At 42.1% G+C, this 24,788-nt stretch overlaps 2 protein-coding genes across 2 annotated transcripts; one reads left to right on the top strand and one right to left on the bottom strand.

Annotated features, from left to right (window-relative positions):
* The first annotated feature begins 79 nt into the window (after positions 1-79).
* On the top strand, positions 80-11,163 carry LOC110983443 (protein phosphatase 2C-like domain-containing protein 1). The gene is made up of 3 exons (XM_022242699.2): positions 80-233; positions 2,987-4,222; positions 4,510-11,163. Exons 2-3 carry the CDS (start codon positions 3,028-3,030, stop codon positions 5,571-5,573), a joined length of 2,259 nt encoding a protein of 752 aa, XP_022098391.2. The 5' UTR covers positions 80-233; positions 2,987-3,027; the 3' UTR covers positions 5,574-11,163.
* On the bottom strand, positions 7,407-24,747 carry LOC110983444 (ras-related protein Rab-5B-like). Its single transcript, XM_022242702.2, has 6 exons — positions 24,595-24,747; positions 20,576-20,923; positions 14,523-14,674; positions 14,058-14,180; positions 12,543-12,636; positions 7,407-11,789 (listed from the first exon to the last, which is right to left on the bottom strand). Exons 2-6 carry the CDS (start codon positions 20,733-20,735, stop codon positions 11,671-11,673), a joined length of 648 nt encoding a protein of 215 aa, XP_022098394.1. The 5' UTR covers positions 20,736-20,923; positions 24,595-24,747; the 3' UTR covers positions 7,407-11,670.
* Between the last annotated feature and the right edge of the window lie 41 nt (positions 24,748-24,788).

Below are 24,788 nucleotides of genomic sequence, written 5' to 3'. Positions count from 1 at the left end.
ATGGTGAACAAAGGAATTATTAAAGATTGACTGTTTTTCCTAGCTCCGTCAACCATGGCAACGTGAAATTGTTTGAGATAGCGCCCTCTTTAGGGCTGCAAAGAGACACGACACACCGTACGTGCAGGGACTGTCGACCTTATTATTTCGATAAGTAACAAATCTTACAAAAAACTGGCACAGTCAGAAAAGGACCTCGTTAGAAAGGATCCCAAGATTCAACTATTTTCCAGGTATCATGTTTTTTTGCTTTACATTTCTTTGTAATTATGTCTATGCGTGACCGAAACGTCGAGAGATAGGCCTACATGATCGTGATGCAGCCATGGCCCATGGGGGATCAAAACAGAGACTTAGCTATAGCCTAACCATGGGGGTTGTAACTTTGGTGATCCTGTTCCTAATTATTTGAAGGGAAAGCTACATTTTAACATTTGAATTAACCTTGGTAGGTGAGTGTGACATCATGCTCAATAACGGTAGGGTTGATGCTGTCAAAAATAAGGGCAGGGTTGTTGAGTTTTGAGGGAAATTGTGAGGGGTAACTGTGAGTGGTTTAACACATGACACGTCATGGTGGATTAAAATTTGCATGGGTTGTTTATCTGTAAGAAATTCACATTTTCTCACATTTACAATTTGCAGTTTCCAAAAAACAGGGTCAGCACAATGAAAAGAGTGTTGCCCTTTGTTTGGGGGGATCTACCAGTTTTGCAAGATTAAAATGACAAAAAAGGGGGTCCCCAAGTCCTAAGTATACAACCCCCCTAACCATCACGACCATGCTAACGTTACTCAGAGATAGCCTAACTGGTAATTGTGGTAATTGCCAGGCTTAGCTTGCAAGTTTTAGGCAGATTTAAAAAGATGATATGACCCCAAAATTAAGCAAAAATTTACAAACTTTAGGGGCAAATTCCAGATACCGATGCTGCTTGACACCTTGTTAACAAACCTTTGTGAAAAATTCTAACAATGCTAACAGACTGTGAATATGGTGAAAGTATAGAATAGTTACCAGGTCCCTAATTTTGCCACTGGGTACGTGGTATTCACAAAAAATAGGTTAAGTCAAGTGGCAAAATATGGGACCTGGTGACCATACCGTCATGGACGTAAATATTTCCCAAGTGAATAGGCCTACCTTTACATTATCGGTAATCACTCTTATAAGCGTTATTGGTAATACAGCATGGGTGATATTGCACAATGATAGAAAGGCATTGTGGGAAGGAAAAGCGGACAGTGTTTGCTTCTTTTCCCTTCCCACAATGTCATTCTGCCATTGTGCAAAATTACTCATGTGGTATCCCCAATAAGGCTTAGAACTGAAGTAGAGGTTCACATCAGAACTCAGAGGCTGTTCTGAAACTCAGACAAGTCCCTTTTTGAGGGACAAAATCAGTCCTCTGAGAGAGGGAATATCTCAGCCGCAAACAGTGACTTTTTTAAAATGGGCTTGGGGGTCCTTTTAATGCCATAGGCCTAATTAGATTCAGCAAAAAAACCACCCATTTATAAAATTTCTACTGTTTACTTCTAGGATTGGGGAAGGGTAGGAAAAAGACTTTATCCAAACCAATTTTTTTCTGAATATCAATCCTTTACATACAGTCAATCGAGTGACACGGTACATAATTCATACAACTGAAAATAATTTATATGAATGAAAAATATGTGGGAAAAAAAAATTGCTGATAGTATGCAGGTTTGTTTTTTTTTAACCTAAGACCACTTGCAAAAAAGCCCCCCTTTAAGGATTTACTCTCTCTTTTAGGAAACTGATTTGTTTGCAAATAAAGGGATTTTCAGGGCAGTCTCCGAGTTTGATGTGCACCTTACTGTCCAAATTTGACTGCTTAGGATTTTATTTGCTGTAAGACAAGATGACTGATAGTAACACTAGGTCACTGCATGGAAAAATTAGTGCTGTTCATATACTCGTGTCTCATGTTGCGCAGTACACATGGTGCACTAACAAGTGTGCCACGACACCGACACTTTATCATATAGAATTCTGTCCGAATTTCAAACCCAAAGGGAAGGAAATACCTGATTGATTTGTACAGTGGTTTGCACATGCATACATGTATTTGGCCAAAAGTGAAGACTGTTCTGGTCTTATGCAAGTGAGACCAGTGAAGCATCACTTGAAAGTTGAAGAGCAGGTTTTTGCAGAAGGCAGTGCAGGACTACAGCCAAAATGGAAAGAATTACCAGGTCCTTTTGAACAGATTTACACAACAGTCATCCAGGCCTCGAATTTCATTTTTTTTTAGGGCACTGCCATCTTGGCGGTGAAACACGATAACTTTTGGGAGGCACCACGGCCAAATGGGAGGGCACTGACGGCCATGGCCGTCGTGAAATTCAAGGCCTGGTCATCTGATAGTACACAGGAACATGTTTTTATATGTGTAGACTGTGAAACTATAGTATACGAATAATGAATTTGCCTTGAATGGAATATTTCGTCTTTCATCCCTTGAAAATGTTCTAACCATTGCACGAATGAAAAAAACATTCATTACTTGTGTTATATAACCGTCAAATACATGTAGATCCTTGTCATTTGATTTATCTTTAAACAAATTTCAAACAGTTTCAAATCCCAATAACTTTTCGGACCAAATTTTATTCTCTCCAGGTTTCGATCAGCCCTGCGCGTTGCGCTTGTGCTGTCTGTTGTGCTCGCGCTGCCTTTCAAGGGACGAGGCCATTCATATGTTGTGGAAACAAGGATGATCCTAACCGTTGTATGTTTTTACCATCCGGACATGGGCGAGTAGTACCTGACGCAGCGTGAAGGGCAGGAATAATGAATGTCATGTGATGCATGTTGCACCAATCAAATGACAAGGATCTGTATGGCAGTTATATAATGAAAACTAATGCAGATAGGAAATTCAGTTACATTACAACAGTGAAACTTTTAAAATATATGAAAGTTTACATGCATTATTGTTTAATTTTTTTCACCTAATAGTGTAATTTAATTGCTCTTTGGGTGCTCCTACATCAAGCAAAATGAGCAGTGATACATCATCAGTGTCAGAGCACCAGGGCCGGATCACTGAGGCACAGCTTAGGAGTCGCAACTTCCAGCCCCGCGTCTCCACTCCGGACACCGACATCACCGAGTGCCCCCAACAGCCAGACATCACCCTCTTCTGTGACAAATGTGGGTCCTTCATCTTGCTGCGCCTCTTGCAGGAGCACCGCAAGTACCACAGCGCCCTCGCTGTGCTAGAGTACCGGGATGCACAGTCACAGCCAGAGAGTGCCGCGGCATTGCTGAAGCGTCGGCAGGCCGTCTTGGCGAAGCAGAGCCGGCGGGCGGCCCGAGAGGACCGGCCTGTGTCCATGTCTGCAATGCAGCAGATCAATGGTGCATACGAGCTGCTGAAGTCCTATCTTGAGGACACATACGAGGACCTGATCCAGACGCGGGAGATGATCTACCCAGAGTGCCGGGGGCTGGCCCTGACCTGCAGCGCGAGATGCGCCCGGGCCCTGGGCATCTGTTCCCACGACAACCAGCGCTGGAAGCGCAGCATGGAGGACACGCGCGTGTTTCAGGACTATTTCGGCAATGACGAGAACAAGTGCTTCTTTGCCATCTATGACGGCCACAACGGGCGGTTTGCGGCGGACATCGCCGCCAATGACCTCCACCACTTCCTCTTGAGGGAGATGACTAAGTTTGACCCAGCAACTGCCTGCACGTGCACCCTAAACCTCGCTGAACACAATGATCTCATCGGCTACCAGCTGGATCGGCCCAGACCGGTCATCCGTAAGGACAGTGTCCGGCACATTCTCCACCAGGAGAGCCACAACATCATCCAGCAGATCATGCACACGTGCAAGGAGAACGTGTCCAAGCTGGAAGTGAAAAATGGCGACCAGCCATCGAGGAAAGAACCCAAGTCCAAACTCCCAAACAGACGCGAGAATGATCCCTTTGCCGAAAAGGTGGAGCTGGCATTCCGGAACTCCTATCAGTTCCTTGATTACATTCTGTCATATGGAATCGATGAACAGTCACGTGTGCGGTGGAGTGGATGTTCAGCATTGACTTGTGTCATCCAGAGGACGGGAGACTTAGATGAGGAAGATGAACAAGATGAGAATGAGATGGGCAATGGCAGAGACAAACATGTAGAGACAGATGATGAAGCACAGGTTAAAGAATTGGGAGTGCTGTATGTGGCAAATGCAGGTAATAATTGAAAGATGGGTGGTCATTTTAAACAAGATGTGTCTTTTAAAGTTTGGCTAAATTTATGTACATGTACCTAATGATGCTTTCAGGACTTTGCAAGAAAAAAAAAAAACATGTTTATTTTAGTTTAGCCATTCAGGAACCCGAGCCATCACTCTTCAGAATTTAGACAATTCAGAGTTGTGGAAAGTTTTCAATCTTTCAGCAGACTGTGGCGAATAAACTAAACAAACCAGTCATGCTCAAATGTTCAAAATCTGCTTAATCATTTTTTTCAAATGCAGGAAATTCGCATGCTGTACTCTGTCAGAACGGAAAGGCTGTCCGACTGACTCGCAAACACACTCCACAGTCCTCCCATGAAAGAGCTCGTGTCCTGCGAGCTGGCTGTTCAGTCAAAGATGGTGCCAACGGTGGACGAGTCAACGGTGTGCTGGATACAACCAGAGGCCTGGGTAACCACGGCGACCCCTTGCTGAAAACCGCTGTGCTGGCTGAGCCCCACACGGTGAGCGTCACCATCGACAGCCAATCGGAATTCCTCATCCTGGCTTCACATGGGGTGTGGGAGGTCCTGTCCGAGCAAGAGGCCGTCTCATTGGTCAAACAGTTGATGCCCGGTCAGGAGGTCTTCCCGAGGCAGCCACTGCCAACCGATGACCCCCTCAGGGACTTATATGGCATTGAGGGGTTGAATTTGGCACCCTCGCTGGGTGGTGATAACCAGGGTGCAGATCAAGACAAGGATTCCAGGGACAGTGCTCTCGAAAAAGATCATCCTGAGCCAAGCAACGACATAAATTTGGAGGATGCCAGTTACGCTCCACCTGCACAAACGAGTGAACCAGGAAAGGAAATGCGTCAGGTGGACGAAACAAACAGTGTCCGAGACGCACCAATCAGTCAAACAATTCCTTGTGTGGTGCAACCGAAATCTGCGAGTGCTTCACCAGCAGCAGATAGCACCTCAAATGGCAACCACTCACCAAAGCTGCAAGAGCGATATCTCCTTTCCCCTCGTCAGACCCGGGAAGCACCATCTGCTGGCAAGGTGACAAATGACGATGACAACATCAGTGATCAGACGGATTTCGAGAGCATGATCTCGGCGCTTATGGAGAACGACGACGGCAATGAGGCAGACGTGGAGACCTTGACCGAGCTCCACACCATCTATGCCCAGTCCCGGCTCCAGGAAGCCGAGGAGCAGGGCTCGCGCACCGAGCATGAGATGTACCGCAACCTGGCGCAGCAGATGAGCGAGCGGCTCGTCCAGAGTGCGCTTCTGGCTGGCTCCAGAGACAACATTACAGTCATGGTCATCCTGTTGCCTGGATGCAAGTATTAGCATTCATGGATTTAACCTGCTGGACAGCTGTGTATCTGTTTGTACGCAGGCTGTCTGAAGTACTTGGCTAAAGCCAGAATACCATGTGTGCGTATGGAAAACACTGGCTAGTAGTGGCTATAGCCACTTCCAATAGAAAGTTTAGTACTCCTAGCCTCAGCCTGTTAATTCAGTCTTCAAAATTCTTACGTACAATGTTGGCTAACAATTGAATTGAAAACACACTGCACAGTCAATAGGCAGGACAGCTGTGCAGATTTTCAGATCACTGTTGGAGTGTATGAATGTTCAGTAAAGTGAGGGGGGGTCAAGTCCCACAAACACAGGATGAAATGTGAAACATCAGTGGCATTGATAAGTGTGAAAAAATTTGAGCTTGATTGCAAATTTAATTAAATATTTTATGCTCTTGTCCCCAGTTCTCCAGACTTGGTTGAAATTGCTTCCAGTAACAGGTCTCATTGTGAATAATTTACATTATACATTTGGCGTGTATAACCTCGATAAAATTTCAAACAGGCAAGCTTGATTGAAAGGATTGTGAAACAATTGTTTTAACTATGTACAATGAAAAAAAGTTTACTCTCTCAGAATCTTCAATTCGAATGCAACTAGGTTTTCATCCTTTGAACTGCAAATGATTTCTTATATCAGATTTTGGCATTCTAAGTGACATTCCACACTCAACAGGAAGTGTGTTCCATTTTTCCTTGCTCAGAAGTAAGGAAGCAGGAATTTTGGATATGGACAAAAATTAATCGATCCATTATTGTTGCCTGACTTTTATAAACACAAATTGCTAAAATTGCTATATTTGTTGTTTTTCCCCCATTACTACTGCTCAGTATTTTAATCATGCCGACGTGTTTTCAGGCTGTATTTGACGACACAACTTTTCAACTGTTGAACTTGAGTCGTGGAAAAATGGTGACCGTTTCTGCAAAGCATAGTACATGTATTTGGTTACGTACATGTATTACATGTGAACTGGTCAGATCACGTGAACAAGAGATGAGCACTGCTGATGTGACTGACACTGCATGTACATGTACATTCACATGTTCATGCTATAGCGTACAGCTGAGCTCCCTCGACCATTGTCTTTATAACCCAATATCACATTCATAACACTGTTTGGACAAAATGCCCAAATTAAATGGTTGGCCCGTTCTCTTCCTCAAGAGGGGACATTTTATTCAGGGAGCTGGCTAAGGCACACATTCACATGAACAGGTGAATGGTTCCAATCGGCAAGCACAAAACATACTTAAAATTTGCTGTGATCTTCAAATAAATTTTTAACTGTCAGAAAAATGCTTCTTGTTCTATCCAAGGGGGGTTTCCTTCCGCTTGCAACACATTTGATTGGCTCGAAGAAGCCCATCAAAATTGCAGTGTGACTTAGCTTATAACCTTCAAAGCTGGGCTATTTTGGCCTGTCTCGTGGGGGGGGGTCTGCCCCCTCCAAGAACTTGACTGTCCAGTGCCCGATTGTTTAAAAACTTGTGACGAATGTAGAAAAAGAACCACCCCACTCCTCAGAATAAACATGATGATAAACTAAATCCAGCTTGTGATTTTGTTGTTACCATCTTTTGAAGTTCAAAGCAACACATGCACCAGCTGGCGTGCATTGAGCATGGGCAGTGGAAAAGTATACACACTTTGGGCCGATTTGTCTCAGAAAAATGGACGCTGCGTGAGAACGGTACAGTGGTGTCAAAATGACTGCAAATGACCATTTCCAAGCACTGCACTGATATCGGAAAAAATCCCGGCTCATTTAGGGTTAAATCTAAGAAACGCCATTAAAACTAGACAATAGATGGAAGCTTCTTTAATAATTAATCATCTTTTAATACAATACAGTTATTTCTTAGTTCATTGCTACAATATTATTCCAACATTAGCAGTGTTTTCCATACTTTTCTCTTCCTAGCAATTACCTTAATAATAAACCTGTACACATTCATAAATCAGAAAGATGTGTCAGGGTAAATTGTAGATCAGCCAAGTTTTACAATTTTTCCTTTTTTTTTCTCCTCCTGACAAGAACAGTGTACGTGTACTCCCCATTCGAACAATCTCCCCTTCTCATTTTTCCCTCTGAATTTTTTTGTTTTTGGTACAGATCTAATGGCCTACTAACCATTGCAATATACAGCCAAACACCATGGTTTAAAACAACCGAGAAAAAAATAGGAAAGAAAATTACATGAATCTACATTGAGACATCGGACACAATGCGCTCTCACAGAGAAGTCTGTGACTCAAACGTGGTTCGATCTAACCTTTATTTAGAAGATGGCCATGTGTGGTGCCGCGAAGGAGATGTTCATCACTTTCCAAAGAACATCTAGAAAAATTTCCTTAGACAGTGCTAAAATTGATGGGTTCATATACAGGTGCACGATTCTGTTATTCTCCGACTGGGTTACATATTATGATGCAGTTACATGTATGTGGCCATGGTAAAAGTTTAATAAACTGACACAAAATCAACCTTAAAAAACAAAGTTACACTAGAAGAATGTATCTGAGCATCGGGAATTTCTATGTTCTTGGTTGCATTATTCAGGACACAAGTACTAGAATGCTTCTGTTGACCCCATCGGCAATGACAAACACTAACTGGTACACCCAGAGGCACTCTCTGTCTGTACCAAGAACTGTGTCAACTAAGTGGGACTTAGTCCCAAGTAATGAAAAATCCCTACCAAATCCTTCCTTGGACTTCAAAGGTTCTGGAAGGCTACAGGACTAACTGTAGTGGTGTAAAAGTATGACCCCAAAACAAATAAAAACAATTCTATCACAACATTAAAAAGAAAAAGGTCAAGTCAAAATGTGTGATTTTTTTAAGCTGTATTGTTTCCTCTTAAGGGGAACAACTGCAGGGCATTTGTTTTGAACAATCTGATAGTTTGTCTCTTCTAAAACTAAAACTACCGTCCCCCCCCAAAAAAAAATTTTAATAAAATGAACCTCCTGCACTGGATCCCTTGCTTATAGAACTATGTCAAAAAACAAACAAAACAAAATTCCAGATCAAAGTTTAAAAAATTTCCGATTTGGCTGTCCACTTGATGGTTCGTATGAACATAACACATTTGTACAGTAGGTTATTACACAAGAGAAGCAGATATCCACTTTCTTTCAACAGATTTTTTGTATAACATAATTATCGTTATCTGATAGCAATTGTCAAGTCCTACTTCACTACTGTTCTTTAGGTATTCTACCCTTCAAGTCGGAGTAATCCAGTTACCATATAATCAGGGTGAATCCACTTGCTTGGGGGAGGGGTGACTGCATAAATGTTCAACTACGTGATACAATTTACAAGTATGCAAAAATGTGTCCTCTCAGTTCAGACAAGTATAACCATTAACACCTTTAAATTACAATCATGGCCTATTCCCCTCAAAGGCCTTGGGAAACAAGACCATTACTCACCCCTTACAAACATAGTGGGATGATCTATGGACAAATGCTACACCATTAATGTGGGTGGAACCATTGACATCTAGGGGGATGCACCTATGTTGTCAGACGATTCACTCTGTTGCTACTGCAAATTGATACATATTTGATCCTTCCCTCAATTTAGCAGTCAAAACATACATTTCATGAATACTATAATTATAGATTCTACAAGGCTGGCTTGAAAGCTTTTACATGCGCCAGTCATTTCAAGACTTCTTTTGACAGAAAAGCAATTTTTCATGATCGAAATTAAAAAACAAACAAATAAATTTACATGGCGAAAGATGTTTTAATCAATACACAAATATTTATTTAAATGCAGAGTTCTACCCACTACATACAAATAATGCCGCTTTCAGCAAATGTTCCAAAAAGCGGTCTGTACATACAATATTTTTCATCAGATCACCCATGGTTACTTTGATGTGATTTTTCACAGGAACCAGTATCTTTTTAATTTCCATTTAATAACCATTTTGGGGGAGTGGGGTCATTTTGAAATACTTGTGACTGTTGCAAATAGATGAATCAAAAGTCTTTGTCGTTTTTTCCCTTCAGGCAAAGATCTCTGTATCGTGTTGGTTAATGTTGACGTAAATATTTCAGAGTTACTTGCACCACATAGCTAAAAACTCAAAGCATGCTTTCAACTCTAACCACTCAGACCTCGAGGACATGTTCAGTTGGCCACGAGTCCGTTTCAATGCTGTCTTTCCTTGTGAGCAAGCACCTGTACTGGTAAGCGTCAAGTCCGTCCTGGATTTGACGACAGTGTACATGTGTTCTCACTGCATTACTAATCTGGACTATTGATGTCACCAAGTCATCACAATTCAGCTTACCACGTGGAGCTTGAAGACTACCTAAAACGAGCCCCAGCTCCCCAGAGACAGATGCCCACCAGGTTCCTTTGCCTTTCAGACAAACCCACAGAGGCCCTGCCTGTGATTCCAGCTCAACTTCAGGGAAAGTTGTTTACCGAGAAGTCGTTGGATGCTTCTTCACATCAACACCCACATTTCACTAACATAACCCCACTGACTGATGATCACTGGTCTGTGACAACAACCCAGCCTGACCAAATGGCTGTCTGCTGCACATCCCATTTGAAGTCAATCAGCGCACGTTAGTCATGGTTCCCTCCCTTCCGGCAGACATTTGTGACGGCAACACTCTTCACAGAGAGTTGTCAATTCCCTAACCACACTGAAACATTAGTCACAGCTCAACCTGACTCCCTCTCTGCTGGATTCAATGCACACACACACACACACACAAAAGTCTGCCCACCAGAAGAATGTCTTGTCTATTACGGCAGATTTTCTTTGTACAAATGGTATGCCAAAACTTCTTTCAGTTATTACCTTATGTAAGATATATTCATATGGTGGTGGTGGTATTCATTGAAGAGACGGAGGTCAACAGCTGCACACTGGTATCTGGAATAACGAAAGGAATAGATCACTGCGCGGGGACAGGCACAGGGGGTGCTAACATTCCACACTTTCCATGCTACTAGCCTGCCAGGAAAAAAAGTGATGCATTTGTTCTTAGGTTGAGGCAAATAACACCAAATTTTTTTTTACCAAAGAAGGCACACTCTGAGAAATTTTCCTAAAACCAGTTTTCAGAGAGCAGGGAAGCTCGTTGTAAGCATGTATTGTACAAATGAAGAGCACAGCTCGCAGGTTTGCATTATCACTGTCACGCTGAACTCTTATTACCGCGTAACTCCAGATGAAAAAAGATTTTCAAAACAAGTCACCTTCACATGCTATCACACAATTCTTGAAGAACCATGCCGCTTGCAAGTACAAAGAGAAAAATGCTTTTGGAATGTTCTTGTTCCTGATGGCCACTGACTTGAGCACTGATCTCATTGGTGGATCCTCAGGCTTGAGTATTTATGCTGCCTAAGACTCGAACAGAGAGCAAAAATTTGTCTGGGTGAAGAACGGCATTTACACAGGGTCACAATTCCTTTTTTGTGGCATATTTTTTCATACCGGACTCGTCCATTCATTGCACAGCGAGATACATAATTTCAGTCGTGTTCATTCCTAAATGCCGGAATGAGTTTCTTGTTCACACGGTGTTTTTTTTTTTTTTAAAGAAAAAATATCAAAACACTTGGTTCAACCTGAACTCCCCTGGCCCTGGGTGTGTGTGAAATCATGTTGAAATTTTGCGATGTAAAGGTTAACTACAGATGGAATGGAACCATTTGGCTTCATAAAATTTCTTTGACTTGGGCAAATTTGATACAATGCATTTCTAAAACAAAAAAACAGAAACAGTGAAACCAAATGTAAACTGGTTAATCAAGAATCAGTAAGTCTTTTTAACTCTAAATAACCAAAACACAAAGAAAACAACTTCAGAGTGATCAACTTAAAACAGCAGAAAAATTACTCAGAGTGTGCCCTTCAATTTCCAAACTGGTACATGATGATCACATCAAATCAACTCAAACTGGGACACTGTTCACCCCCCCACCCCGCCCCCCAAATGCCCAACTGAATCATTCCCGACCCAACAGTGATTTGCTGCTGTTGTTATGGTGTGTTTGTTTTTTTTGTACAGAGAGTTTTTGAAGAGGTGGGGTACGCCTTCATTTGCAGCATCCCCCTGACGACTGTTGTTGGTTTTCTGTGAGGTCCACCCCCCGTCCACCTTGCCTCTGAACCGCACCGGCTCCACCCGCTTGCTCGCTTTTGGGAAGCTTTTTGGCTGTTGGCAAGTTGTGAAGAGAGGACATTAAAAAAATAACTGCACATTAATATGTCAGATTTTTTGCCAGCATAAAGGTGCCTTTCCATAGGTAACATTTGTGGCGAGTCCATATCCGCATCTGTCTACTGCATTGCACGCCTAAATGTTTTTAATGAACACTCTCTACAGCTTACGCGTATGGACCACAACGCCAAGTGAAACAAGTCTATGAAAAGGTACCTTAATTCTTTGATATTCCCTATGACAGCACAGCCTAAAAGAACAACACGTGCCTAAAAGTGATTCCACAGGTCTAGATTACTCTTAACGACTGCACATGATCACAGAAGTTTAATACATGTGAATGTCAAGCTCTGCCGTAACTTGCCACTGAAAATATTGCCAATTCCTCATGCAGCCAAGCAGCTGTGACAAACATTTCCCCAACAGAAACAGTTTGGAACGTTGTTCAGAGCGAGTTGTGAGAGTGAAATCAAATCCAATAACAGCATGCACAGCCATCAACTGCTGTAATAGTGAGAATGTATGCTTTGACTTGTCCTTTCTCTTTCCTTTTGTTACTGAAGGATTTACGTTGCTTTCTAAACTACACAGTAAAGGCGGGCCAGTTTCCTCAAACCCTATCATAAATTATGAAATATTCTAAGGGAACTTTTGACTCCCGATTCTAATAACACCTGAGCTGATTGATCGTGCAATAAAAAGGCGATGTTACTGACAGTGCTGAAATGACGATCGGACGGAACTCACCAATTGCCAAGAAAATGTCATTGACATTCATGGCCGTTTTGGCCGATGTCTCCATGAACAACAAACTGTTTTCTTCTGCGTATGCCTGGGCCTCCTGCGAATACCGGGACAAGGAAGTAGTAACAGGCACAATTAGCATAAAGACTTAGACACACCGAATCACAGAGATGCAAGAGGAATCCTCTAAATTTTACACCACGCAGAATGCATGCCGCGTGGCCGGGTAAAGCACCGTGCCAAGGCCATTAGTCTGGAAAACAACATTGAACAGTGCATGCATTCTGACTCCGCCTGTGAAACATTTTACGGCATCCAAAACTTCCTTGATACAATGACCAAACCACCTGATGGGATTAGGACTCGCTTGCCAACCCTCGCGTTCCAAAACCCTCCTTGCACAAGAGTAGGATTTTGAAGGACTGTGTGGTAAACATGTGGACGATCGCAAGGGAGGCATTATATTGAGGTCTCGGGACAAACCTTGTTTTGTTTCTACTCGGGCATGGGTAAACCGAGGCCCAGTTTACACTGAGAATCATTCCTACAATACCATTTGCACAGTCTCACAACACTGACAGGGAATACTAGGTGATTTTTAACGGATTTAGAAAGTGGTCACCCCTCTTAAGAACACATGCAAGAAATAAAGGAGGATTTTAGAGGATCGAGGTTGTATCGAATTTTCACATGGAGGCAGTTGGAAGATTTTGAAAAAAATCTGAAGTTGCATCCTTGCAAAAATGTCAAGGAGGTTCATAGGGTTAATCAACTTGTAGAAGTTGCTCATGTCTTGGAATGCTTATTTTTTCGCACTTTTGTTTCGCTCACAGCCTACTGAAAGTATCATATGTAGTAGGCAGCCCATTTGTCCTAACCCCTACCATAATTGTGTTGTCACCCTGGTGAATCCAACAACATCCAATAACTGTTTAAGTGTAAGGCCAACTTAACCCAATAGAATCCAACAGCTAGAAAAAAAATGGCCTTTTGCTCACTGCTCACATCAACAAAATCGCACAGAAAGAGCCTACTGCTGGATATTGGTAAGTTGCGCATTGTTGTGTTTTAATAGTCAAGGTTTTATTGCTATTATCCAATTCTGCGAACGTCGTACACTTACAGCAAGAGATTAAATAACGTTTCTCCAAATAACGGCAATAACACATTTGTTGCAGTGACTCGATATGCCAATCTGGGTTTATCAGGTCTCCCTAACTTTGAAATGGAAGTGAAGGGCACTTGCTGCTCACGTGAGCCCAAGTTATGCCAACACAGGTGGAAAAAAATTAGCTATATGTACTCAGTGCACCACACACTGAATGAACCACTGTGCGTCAGCTAGGCATCCTTCCTGGGCTCTTACAAAGAGCCAGCACAATGGCATTGGCAGTTTGTGTGGGAACACTCAACACCGATATACTCCAGCCTCTGTAGCTTTTGCCGTTTTGACAGACAACGAAGATCACGTGTAGCCAGCGAATTCTTATGAACTCTCCTGCACAATCTCTTCCTCACCTCGTATTCAACCATCCGCTTGTTGGCCAGGTCAGCCTTGTTGCCTGCCAACGCTATAACTATGTTGGGACTCGCTTGTCTTTGTAGCTCCTTGACCCATGTTTTGGCCCGTGCAAATGTGTCCTGCATGTAAAAAACATCACACTCGTGTCATCCAGCTGAGTGAAAGATCTCATATATACAGTGCACAAAACGGATCAAACGTCCATGCTCTGAACGACAGATAGGAGGGTACCCTCATCTTGTAAGGTTGGTATAAACAACGCCAATGCCTAGTCAAATATGTGCAACAGATTCATGTAAGTGAAGTCCAGTTTGGCTGTAAGACCAATCTCCCCTTACTTTTTCGCCGGGGCTGGGAGGACACACTGGTCAAAATGACACTCGCAGGTTTGACGGTGTGAAAAACAGACAACACATAAACATGAAAAAAACAACCACGATTTTGACAGGGGGAAGCCTCACTTGGTTTGTAATGTCATAGACTACGATGGCTGCTTGGGCTCCCCGATAGTACATCGGTGCTAGGCTGTGGTATCGCTCCTGGCCCGCTGTGTCCCAGATCTCAAACTTTACTGTCGTATCGTCTAGGCAGACTGTTTGTGTCAAAAAAGCAGCTGCAAACAAGGAGAGAAATAAAACGAGTCAAACTTCATAGACGGAGCAATAACACAGACCTTTTTCCATTTAGGAAGCTTTCATCTTCCTATGGACTCAATGGTTAATATTTCATGTGATACGGCATTATATTGAGATGAAAATATCATTTGTCAAGGTCACATTGAACAAATCAGAACAATTATGCAAAAGTAAAAAAAAAATCAAAGCATGACACATGGACAAAAGCCTCCAACATGTAGCCAAAATATGGCTTGAAGAATGCTGTTTACAGTGTTTATTGCAGCACTTTACTAAGTTTGCTGTAAGACTTAACTGCACGTCAATATATTTACGCTCAAATTAAAGCTGTAATCTAAAATCCACATTTAAAGTGGCCCAACAGACTTGACACATCATTGTTTCAGCTCAAATATCCTAGGCAAAATATAATTGAACAGTGCAGTACGGCGCACATATACAAAAACACCTGCAGATATGTCAAATGAACACAGTTCATTTCACATTTATGAGCTGTAGAGCTGGGCCATAAATACATTGGTCTAGTTTCAGCTACTCGAGCCATTATTAAAAATCACTAGTCCTTGAGGGAAACTGCAGCACTCGTGGCTGTATCCATTTCCCTGGTAAGTACACATCTGGCTATAAGATCTATGCTGTGATTTCAATTCAGACAGCCTCTGGACCTCGATACATTGAGAGAGACAGCGGGGAGAGAAAAAGCACACCGATCTCCCTGAAGCTACACGGAAGTGACAATAGGCTTTGCAGCACACAGCATGTATCGGGCACACCGTATCTCGTTGGATGTACTCCGCCGAGATAGGTTCCTTGGAAAATGCCACTCAACTGGGACCCATCTGTTTTTTTCGTGATCATAATCACAACGGCCGTGGATCTACTTTCACAACTATGATTATCATACATTAACAGCCATTACACTCAGTGTAGGCGTGTGTCTGCCCAAGTCCTAAGCTTCAATGATACCGTGATCACAACGATAGTGCTGACTGAATGCGCGCATTTCAGACATTTCATTAGTGACGCGGCCGGGTCCTGAACGCTTGCCTGTCTGTGCAATTGAAACTGTGGCACAACTGATGATTTACACAGCTCCCTAGCAATTTCAGTGTGCTTTATTAAATTATGGGGTGACCCAGACCCAAGAAGCAAGATGTGATTTAAGGAGGAATGATGGGCTAAATATTCTAGCGGGAAAAGGCTGCATACAAATACACGCATATGTGTTTCTTTTCTTTCAAAACAGATCACAGTACATGTATATTAAGAGGGATCAAATTCCAGTGAACACTATTTAAGAAATTGTAAACAATAATGCTTTTTTTATTCTTTTTAAAACACCGCAAGAGGGATTAATGCTTTGTTTCAACCTAGGCCTCCCTCTTCTAAATATTTTAATTCATGGGAAAGAGAACAACAGTAACAAGACACATTCTCAGAATTTCTCAGCTTCAACTGCTCAGCTCATTTTTTGTCCCCAGCTGTCACTTGAAGGTGAAATGTTTGTATTGTTTGCTTTATTATCCCCTAAAAAGTCTTGAGATGTTACTTCACAATAGAGTATCAAAGTGTGACGTCACTGTGAACCAGAAAGTGCAGTGCAAACGAATGGAGTACGCGCGCGTGTTGGTTCACACGCTGGTTCTCGCGCTAATGCCTTTTACACACTAATTGTGCGCGTGACGTATTCACTTCGGTACTCTATACTGCTACTCCAGTGAATACTGATCTTTGGTACAAATTCTTCACACAAAAACTTCCACAGCCTCTTCCAAAGCCTTAAAAATGTCACCAACAAAAGTCACACACTCTTCAACTGTCTAAGGCCATAAAGTTATTTGAAAAATAAAGCCCCAAATACAAAATGAGATTTTTTTTAAGATTCAGTACCTATTGCAAGTACAAAACAGAGAAGTCTTCAGCAAAAGAAAAATGACTACATCCTATTCCCTTTATAGGAAAAAGATAACACCTCCCTCAAGACAGGGTTACTCAAACATGTATAATGTATTTGGAAATGGCAGTGTTCACTGTTTGTTGTGAATCACTCATGCAATCATACTCAAGAGTGCACTGTGTATAACATTAATAGGTCATTACCTTTGCTTGTGCCCTTTTCCCTGTAACAGTGTGCTTTACTTTCACAAACATTTTGGGCATGATAAATGCTTTTGCAATCAATCATCAATGACAATGAAAGCTGTACAATCTTTTTTCAAAGGATGGATTTGATGAAATTCTTTGCCAGCTCTGCATTTAGGATGACCGAGTGATACATGTACCTTATGCATAATTGGATTACTTTGCACTGAACAACTGCCTTTGCTTCGAACAGTATTGATTTTTCCTTTCCACTGTCACAGCGTTTAAATTCATGCCACTGATGTGCATCCACATGTACACAAAGTCAGTTCCATACGGACTCAGTATTGCATGGATGCATCAAAGCATGGATGTATTGTACGAAACTCCAATCACAACAGGCAAGTATAAACTACAAGTAGGGTTGTGCATCTGACCCAGGTACCCAGGTGCCCAACTGCTCATGCCAGACTGGTTCCAGATTGTGACATCAAGTACATGCACTAGTCTTCACAATTAAAATAGGCAATTCACAATACAGTGCATCACCCAAAGATATCATGGAGAGGCCATTATTCACACTGCATTCTGGGATCAGGTATTTGTCTACAACCTCAAACAAATTAGTAACTACAGTAAAATCTCGATACCTCGAATCACTGGGGAATGGACAAAAAATTCGAGTTATCCGAAATTCGAGTTAAAAGAAGGTCCCGATTTCTTTTGAAGTTAAGTCATTATTACGACGTGTATCATAACATGTACCTATACACTGACGCACAGTTACCGTAAATCTCCCTACGACGACTTTTGAAATGACATTGTAATTATTTTATACTTTGGTACCACAAGTTTTGTTATAGAAAGACATTTTTGCCGAGGATTTTTGTTGTCAATCGGCTGACAAATAACACATTACATGTACTGTAAATCATTTAAACTGTGTACCTTTGTGTGGCAAATCTTTCTTTTGCATTGTGCGTGTGTGACACATTGTGGTGGTCCCATTTCTGATACCGTACCACAACGCAGCGCCTTGCACATGCGTACTCGGGCGGGGTTTCCCAATGAGTCAGATGAGTTTTTTCATCACAAGGGCGCACCTTTTTGCACTTCAATTAAATTTCATAAAAACAAAAATGTTATTGGTGTCTGTTTTTACTTTTTGTTCTTCGTTCTTTATTTTCAAACTTTTGTTTATTTTTGGGGAGTGAGGTTTGGCTATGCAAAAGCTCTGCGTTGCAGTCACATGGTTTGTGGCTCTAATTGGGCAGCCATCGCACGGACGAGCGCAAGCAGTTGGGCCAGATCATTTGGCCAGACTTAACTTCCGTACGTGTGGCGTGTGCGGCATACACGAAGATCTCCAATGCCTTGCCACAGCCACCGCAAAGAGCCATCAGTTGGCCTGCCGACGCACTGGCTACAATGGGCCCACGGTAACAATTGGGCCAATTCCTTCAAGTTGGATTTTGCGGTCACGGTGTGGTTACGTGTCTAGATCAATCACCATTGTAGCGCGCTTGCGAGTGTCCTGGTGTGAAGAGACGAAGTGTGCGTGTCAGAAATGATTCATAACTAGACGCGCATTCTGCTAACACTTTCTGAAAGTTTTTTGGCAGCAGTTTCTTTTGGATCTGCTACACAAAAACTTCGAGGTAAACGAATCCGGCAACGTGAGCAGTTCAAGTTACGGATATGTTTTGTACATAAAAGCCTATTCTTTTGGCGGGAATTAATTATTCTTTGAGTGAAGCGGAGTTTCGAGTTCACCGACTTTGAGTTATTGATATTTGACTGTATTCAGATGAAGAAACATGAGCACTTTTGAAAGATCTGTGAGGGGAAATTTGTTGAATATGACCTACCTCCTTGGGGATGTTGGAACAAATTTCAAGTATAAGCCAAGAGTACAAGAGACTTGGCAATTTGAATTAATTTTTGTGTTTGCTTTTTCCATGGAAGTTGGAGTTAGATTGCATGTAAGGGTACCCGCCCAACACCTGTTGCATTTCTTCAATGAGATCTTGTACAAACTAAAAATATGAAAGTCAGTCATGAATGAAGTTACTTTTGTCACCAGCAAAGTACATTCTGGTGGGCTAACTTTCATGTGACCTGGTCATGTGACCTCAAGCGTTACCGAACCAGTCAATACATCTGAAAGTAACATCTAAATGCCTACTTCCAACACCGCTACAAATTATCGTTGGATGACGAGACAAAAGGGTCAAGGGGCAAACGTTGTTTGCACAGACGATAAACCTTAGATGCATACATGATAGCACTGAGTATCGACATTACAAAGGTTGAACAATTTACAAAGGGAGTGAACTTATTAAAATGATAAACTGCAGCAGGTTTACGAGTCCTGTCACATCAAATCTACAACTTTACCCCCAATAACGGTTTTTCGGTAAAAGCAAGTCTATATTAGTATGAAAATGTAGCTGCATGACTTTCTCAACCAAAACTGACCAGTTTATCATGTTTGTGTAGTTGTCGCTACCTACATGTACGTGTAGTCAGCTTGCAAACTGTTCTTTTGACTGCTATTGGAAACAAGAACAGTTTTGCTACATGTCAGAGGAAAATCATATTTGTGACAGCATGACTCATGACACCGTGCGTGTTCATGCGCAAGCGCTTAGGAAAATAATCTCCAGTGGATACATTTCCTTGTTTTCAGTTTCGCTTTTTATGATGGAAATTCTCCAAGAAAAAAAACACACAGCTGACTGTATTCATTTCCTTTGGACTTCAGGTGCCTAAAATTAAATGCAAATGCCTGTGACACAGCACTGAATGGTGCCTTGAGCATTCCACCTTTCACCATTTGTATCAGAAATCGGCGTACACCAGTGTGGGTCATGTGCTGATTGCCTTTGTGCTGACCTGCTCTGAGGCAATTCAGGGTGGTCACACACGTCAATAATCAAAGTTGAATCATTGCAGTCGTAGGTTCCTCAACTTTTAATGCATTCTTGAACTTTACAAGATTCATGTCACTGAGCCGAACCTCACCACAGCTGAACTTGTTAAGCTGGTGGTTCCTGGTCAGGCAAAGTGTTTCTGTTTGCAGACAAGGGAAGCCAATACAGACACATGGTCAATTCTGAATTGGGGCAAATCTGCAATCAACACTCCTACCCCTATTTCACTAACAGCTGTATCAGACAAAGTCTCTGTGGCAACTGAGGTGTAAAAAGAACCCCCCCAAAAAAAGAAAGAAGAATCCAACAGCTAAAACAGATTATTTGGTCTCTGCTGAGATCAACACAATCACATGGGAACTTCCTACCCTCAGACGCTGCTGAACATGGGTTTACGCGAGGCATGACCAAGTTGACATTATTTGTACAGAAGCACTCAAGCTGAACACGGTTCTTGCTGACAGGTTGTAAGTTTATGTGGTCTTGCAAACATCATATATAACTCATATGAATGCATCATTTGCTATGCAACTAATGCAAGAGGTGTAGTGCACTGACTGTTTGCTACTTTCAAAAATTACATATGTTAATTCACGCACGAAAGGTGACCCACTGAGCATGTGTTATCTCTGAAGGTTTCAACACCAAAATAGCCAAAAAGGCAGTGTTTTCCATCCCAAGCTGCCATCTTGGATTACATTTTTACCACTGGTAACCTGTTCTGGAAACCTCAGTTAACGTACACCGGTGAATGATATGAAACACAATGGCTGAAAGCAGTTATCCAGACAGCTGGATGTCTCTGCACGGGCATCCCTGCAAATAAGAAAACGTACATGTATCATCACAGGACTACAAACTCACCTCCTATGGTGCTCTCTTGGTACTCGTGGAACTGACCCTTGACGAACCGTAGCACTAGACTGGACTTGCCCACGGCCGACTCCCCCAGTAACACCAGTTTAAACTGACATATCTTCCCCTGTGTCCCATTTGGTCTTTGTGCACCACCTCTTGCTGCCATGTCTCAAACACAGTTTTTTTGTGTGTGTACGTGTTCTGTTGGTAGGAATGTGACTCAACCAGGCATTCGAGTCAATATTCAATTGACTTCAAGAGCAGTGTTTTGACTCCCAGAGACGTGCAATTTCTCCCTTGAGGTCTGTCCACGAGAGAAAAAGTCTGGCACATTCAACTTGACATGTGCACTTCCTGGGAAGGGAAACAAAGGTATGTTTAATCAGTTGGAACAGTATTTGTAAGGTCTGAGCTAACCGCCATCTCATCTTGCTGTAATCTATTCATGAATGCTTTCTGAGACACGCAAAAAGATGTCTCACACTGGAAGCATGAATTTAGAACATCTCAAGGTGAGAAAGAAAATGAGAGAGCTTCATTTTGGCACACTTGCCTCTGTAACAATTCAAATTAAACTTAACTGACCAGTTTCAGGTCCTCATGGAAAAAAAATCAGTTTGAACTTTAATCAATACCTTCTTGAATCAACTAATATCAAAACTGCAGCCTAAACTCCAGCTACGATGTGACAATGATAATACATAAAGCACCTCCTTGTGCAAAGCAGCAAATTTGATGTCTCATGTCTCTAAACTCCTCCAAGTGGGGTTCTGTAGGACTGAGGCTGCACTGCAAAAAAGGTGCGACTGATTTTGAGGGATGCACCACGTCAAGGTCTTGGGCTGGACTGTGTTTAGGTTCAGCCATTCATAAATTCTAGCTGAGATAATACTTGAAAATCCTACGCACAGCTCCATAATATCATATGCACTGCCTCAGCACATTGACAGGAACTGTCAATGGATTTTTAAGGCAGTGGTCACCCCGGCAAAGAACACACTGAAGATTTTGGAAAAGGGAGGCTCCAATTACAAGAAATTATACATATATGTATCCCAAAGAAGTTCACAATGTATATCCCACCACACAAAATAATCCCTGGCTACGCAGTCCAAAGAGCTGCCCATGTACATGTATCCCCCAGCACCCAGTTGGCAACTACATGGTCAAGGCAGGGTACACACTGATAATAATGCAAAGCAAAACATGTGGGATGTTGGGAGCAAAACTCTAAATCTCTCTTAACTATAACTAAAATGGTCCAAACTATGAGTCTTGAGCTGGACCATGACAAGGTGCAATTTCCTCAGCAATGGAGGCCCCTTTGGTCAGAACTGAACTTCGCTGGTTCACAGCTGTAACACAGAGTGCTAGTGTGTGCCACAGCATGTGGCATTTTCATTTTGATAAATCATGCTTGACAGAATCTATATGTATGGTGTTTGTAAAACGGTAAGATCACACTGAAATTGGACGATTCAGGACAGTTGACTACATGGGGGGTTATTTTTTATTTGTGTCATGGATGAAATGCCGGGTTGGCATATTTTGTGTGAATTCTGTCTATAGTTGGGCCAACCAAACTGTAGTGTTTAAGTGAACACCAACCTTTGCAACCTTCATTTCTTTTATCATGTAACTTGGCAATTTTTAAAAAATCATTTTTGTAGTGGACAGCAAGAGAAAATGTAAAATTCTCAACATTCTTTGGCAACTGAAGGGCCAGGTCTAAGTATACAGTTATCATGAACATGTAGGAGATATGTCCCAAAAGTATCGATTGTCTCACACTGCATTCAACTGATACTGGATCAGACAATGAGGGAACAGGTCGAGTCGCACCTTGAACAACTCGTACCTCCACTAAAGACAACTCGCATCTTCGCGTACGAGACAACTTGTACCTTTACAGAAATCAGAGCTAATTATTATTGTAATTAACTTGCATAATTTGATTACTTAGTCATGTGTTCTTCACCTAGTTTGCTGTTTTGGCTACACTGCCTTCCCTACAAGCTGAGACGTGTCAACGTCTCGACGTCATGCATGTGCACGCGCGGTCAGGAAACTGAGGCTGGTAAACGTGGCCAGCCGTCGTTGCGTGCAATTCCGATTCTTCACCGTGCAGTCCACCATGATGATGGAGAGATGTCATGTTTTCATTTACTTCTAAGTTTATAAAGTAATGTCAGTTGTAACTTGTTCCCCCCCAAAAACAAATTTAAGAAACGAGACCAGATACATTTCCAAAAGAAATCAAGACATAACAAATTTTACAAAGTACACCCCCCAAAAAGTTACTAAACAAAGCCATCATTCCCCCACAAAATAAAAATGTCCAATAACATTTCCCCAGAGCTGTAAGAATATATCGACGTCCCCCTCTAAAAAAAGAATTTAGAGTTTAGTAAAGTTCCCTCCCCCAAAAAAGAATGTTAATAAGGAAGTCAAGTTGGTAGACAGTCAGGTTGTTCGACATTTGTCATGTAAACAGACGGTGCAAACCCCTGCGGCAGGTTCTATGGAGAAAATCATGCTAGCGCTTGAAATCTCTCCCAGAGATTTATGAAGTTTTTCCTTGATATGTTTGTCAAATCTGATCTTAAACATGCTGAAAAATGAAGAGCAAGAAAGTTACAACGGAATTGATAACATGAAGGTACGAGTGATCTTAATTCGAGGTACAAGTTGTCCGAGGTTCGAGTTGCCCATGGTACAGAGTTGTCCAAAGTACGAGTCATCCAAGGTACGAGTAGCCCAAGGTACAAGTTGACTCGAAAGCGAGGTCTAGACTGACTGGAGGATTTCTCAGAAAAATATATACCCAAACTCAGGCCCTAGTTTTGATTTTCTACATGTGAGCAATAGGATTTGAATTACTCGAGCACATCTATGGCACTAGTACAGGCACGAAATCTTCATTAACCCTAACCCTCCAGCCTACTTTGGCTAGAAACCCTGCCAGACACCTCAGTCTGCATCATTTGCCAAAGTGGCTTACCTGCCCAGTGTAACAAGATCCACCAGTTCTACTCTCCCCAAGGCCAAACAGCCTGGGGGTCTGTGGTTGCCAGTTACCACACTATCCAACAGTGGCATTGTTCAATAGGACTAGCTGCCATTGTCTCAACATAGCCAGTGTGTGCCACTGCTGTTGATTGCCAAGTGCATCAAAGTGCATCAAACTTTTCACTTGGTGCACTGTGCTGCATCTGGCAGGGTTAGGGTTAAGAGCTCGAATATGTTCAAAGGCACAAAGGTGTCGATGGAGCTTTATTTCCAAGAATTTTATACTGTACATAAAACACTGAGTGAAAGCAAGTAGGTCAGACATGCATAGAAGAATTGACCAACAAACCAGACATGAATGAGAACTGTCGACTGATTAACATTCATTGGCCAATGTGTAGGCCTAGACACGATCTGACATTAGCAGATTGGCCTTTTGGAAGCATGCCATGGCAGAGGGGGCTCATATTTGGTTTGGCAATGTTTGGGTAAAATCTTTTGTGTTTGTTCCAAATTTACTTCAAGTAGCACCCTCCTACTGTGTCCGCCATGCTTCTGAAAGGCTAGTACTGGCAAACCATGACAAGAAAACAGTCATCTTAGAGGTAGGCTAGGCGAACACAGACTCTGACAATGTCTGACAAACCCAACATGAGCAAAACGCCTACCATGCCTACTTCACCTCAACTAGCCAAGCAAAACAACTAGCCTCTTTCAAATTCTAAATGCACCCTACACTGGAACACACTTAAAATAAACAGTCTTACGAAATAACAAGCAAGGGAGCGACTCCCATTTACAAATGTGCAAAACATGTTATCAACGTAGCCAGACCTAGATGCGATGATTCTCATTGCTTTACACCAATGCAATGATAATGCAAGCGAATTTGCAGACAACTTTTGCCGTTCAAGTGAGACCTAACACGAAAGGTCAAATATAGCAAAAAGTAATATACATGACTTTTCATAAATCACACTAAATCATCCCGTTGAAAAAGTGCCACATTTCCTCACCGAAGTGGTCCAAAACTTTAAAAAAGTTTTTTGCTTCGATGGAACGACGACATCGGAATACAGGAAGAGACATTGACCATGCAGATTAGGGCGTGAAACCCGTACGATGATGACATCGCTTCTGTCAAATCTCGTGGTAAAGTCTCGATGGTGATGAAAAAACTCGCGAATTCTGTTTGGGCGCAAAGGTCAAA

This window comes from Acanthaster planci, linkage group LG03 (assembly GCF_054643075.1).
Source record: "Acanthaster planci isolate LZ-2023a linkage group LG03, COTS_SCS, whole genome shotgun sequence".
Classification (NCBI taxonomy): Eukaryota; Metazoa; Echinodermata; class Asteroidea; order Valvatida; family Acanthasteridae; genus Acanthaster; species Acanthaster planci.
This window is presented reverse-complemented; position numbering and strand designations above follow the sequence as displayed.

Excerpts from the sequence above, each read along its gene's own strand:
- LOC110983444 (XM_022242702.2), bottom strand. The coding sequence starts at position 20,735 with ATGGCAGCAAGAGGTGGTGCACAAAGACCAAATGGGACACAGGGGAAG. Across the intron at positions 14,181-14,522 it reads TCTATGACATTACAAACCAA|GACACATTTGCACGGGCCAA; the intron begins GTGAGGCTTCCC and ends TTTTACATGCAG. Across the intron at positions 11,790-12,542 it reads TGACATTTTCTTGGCAATTG|CCAAAAAGCTTCCCAAAAGC; the intron begins GTGAGTTCCGTC and ends ACTTGCCAACAG.
- LOC110983443 (XM_022242699.2), top strand. The coding sequence starts at position 3,028 with ATGAGCAGTGATACATCATCAGTGTCAGAGCACCAGGGCCGGATCACT. Across the intron at positions 4,223-4,509 it reads GCTGTATGTGGCAAATGCAG|GAAATTCGCATGCTGTACTC; the intron begins GTAATAATTGAA and ends TTTCAAATGCAG.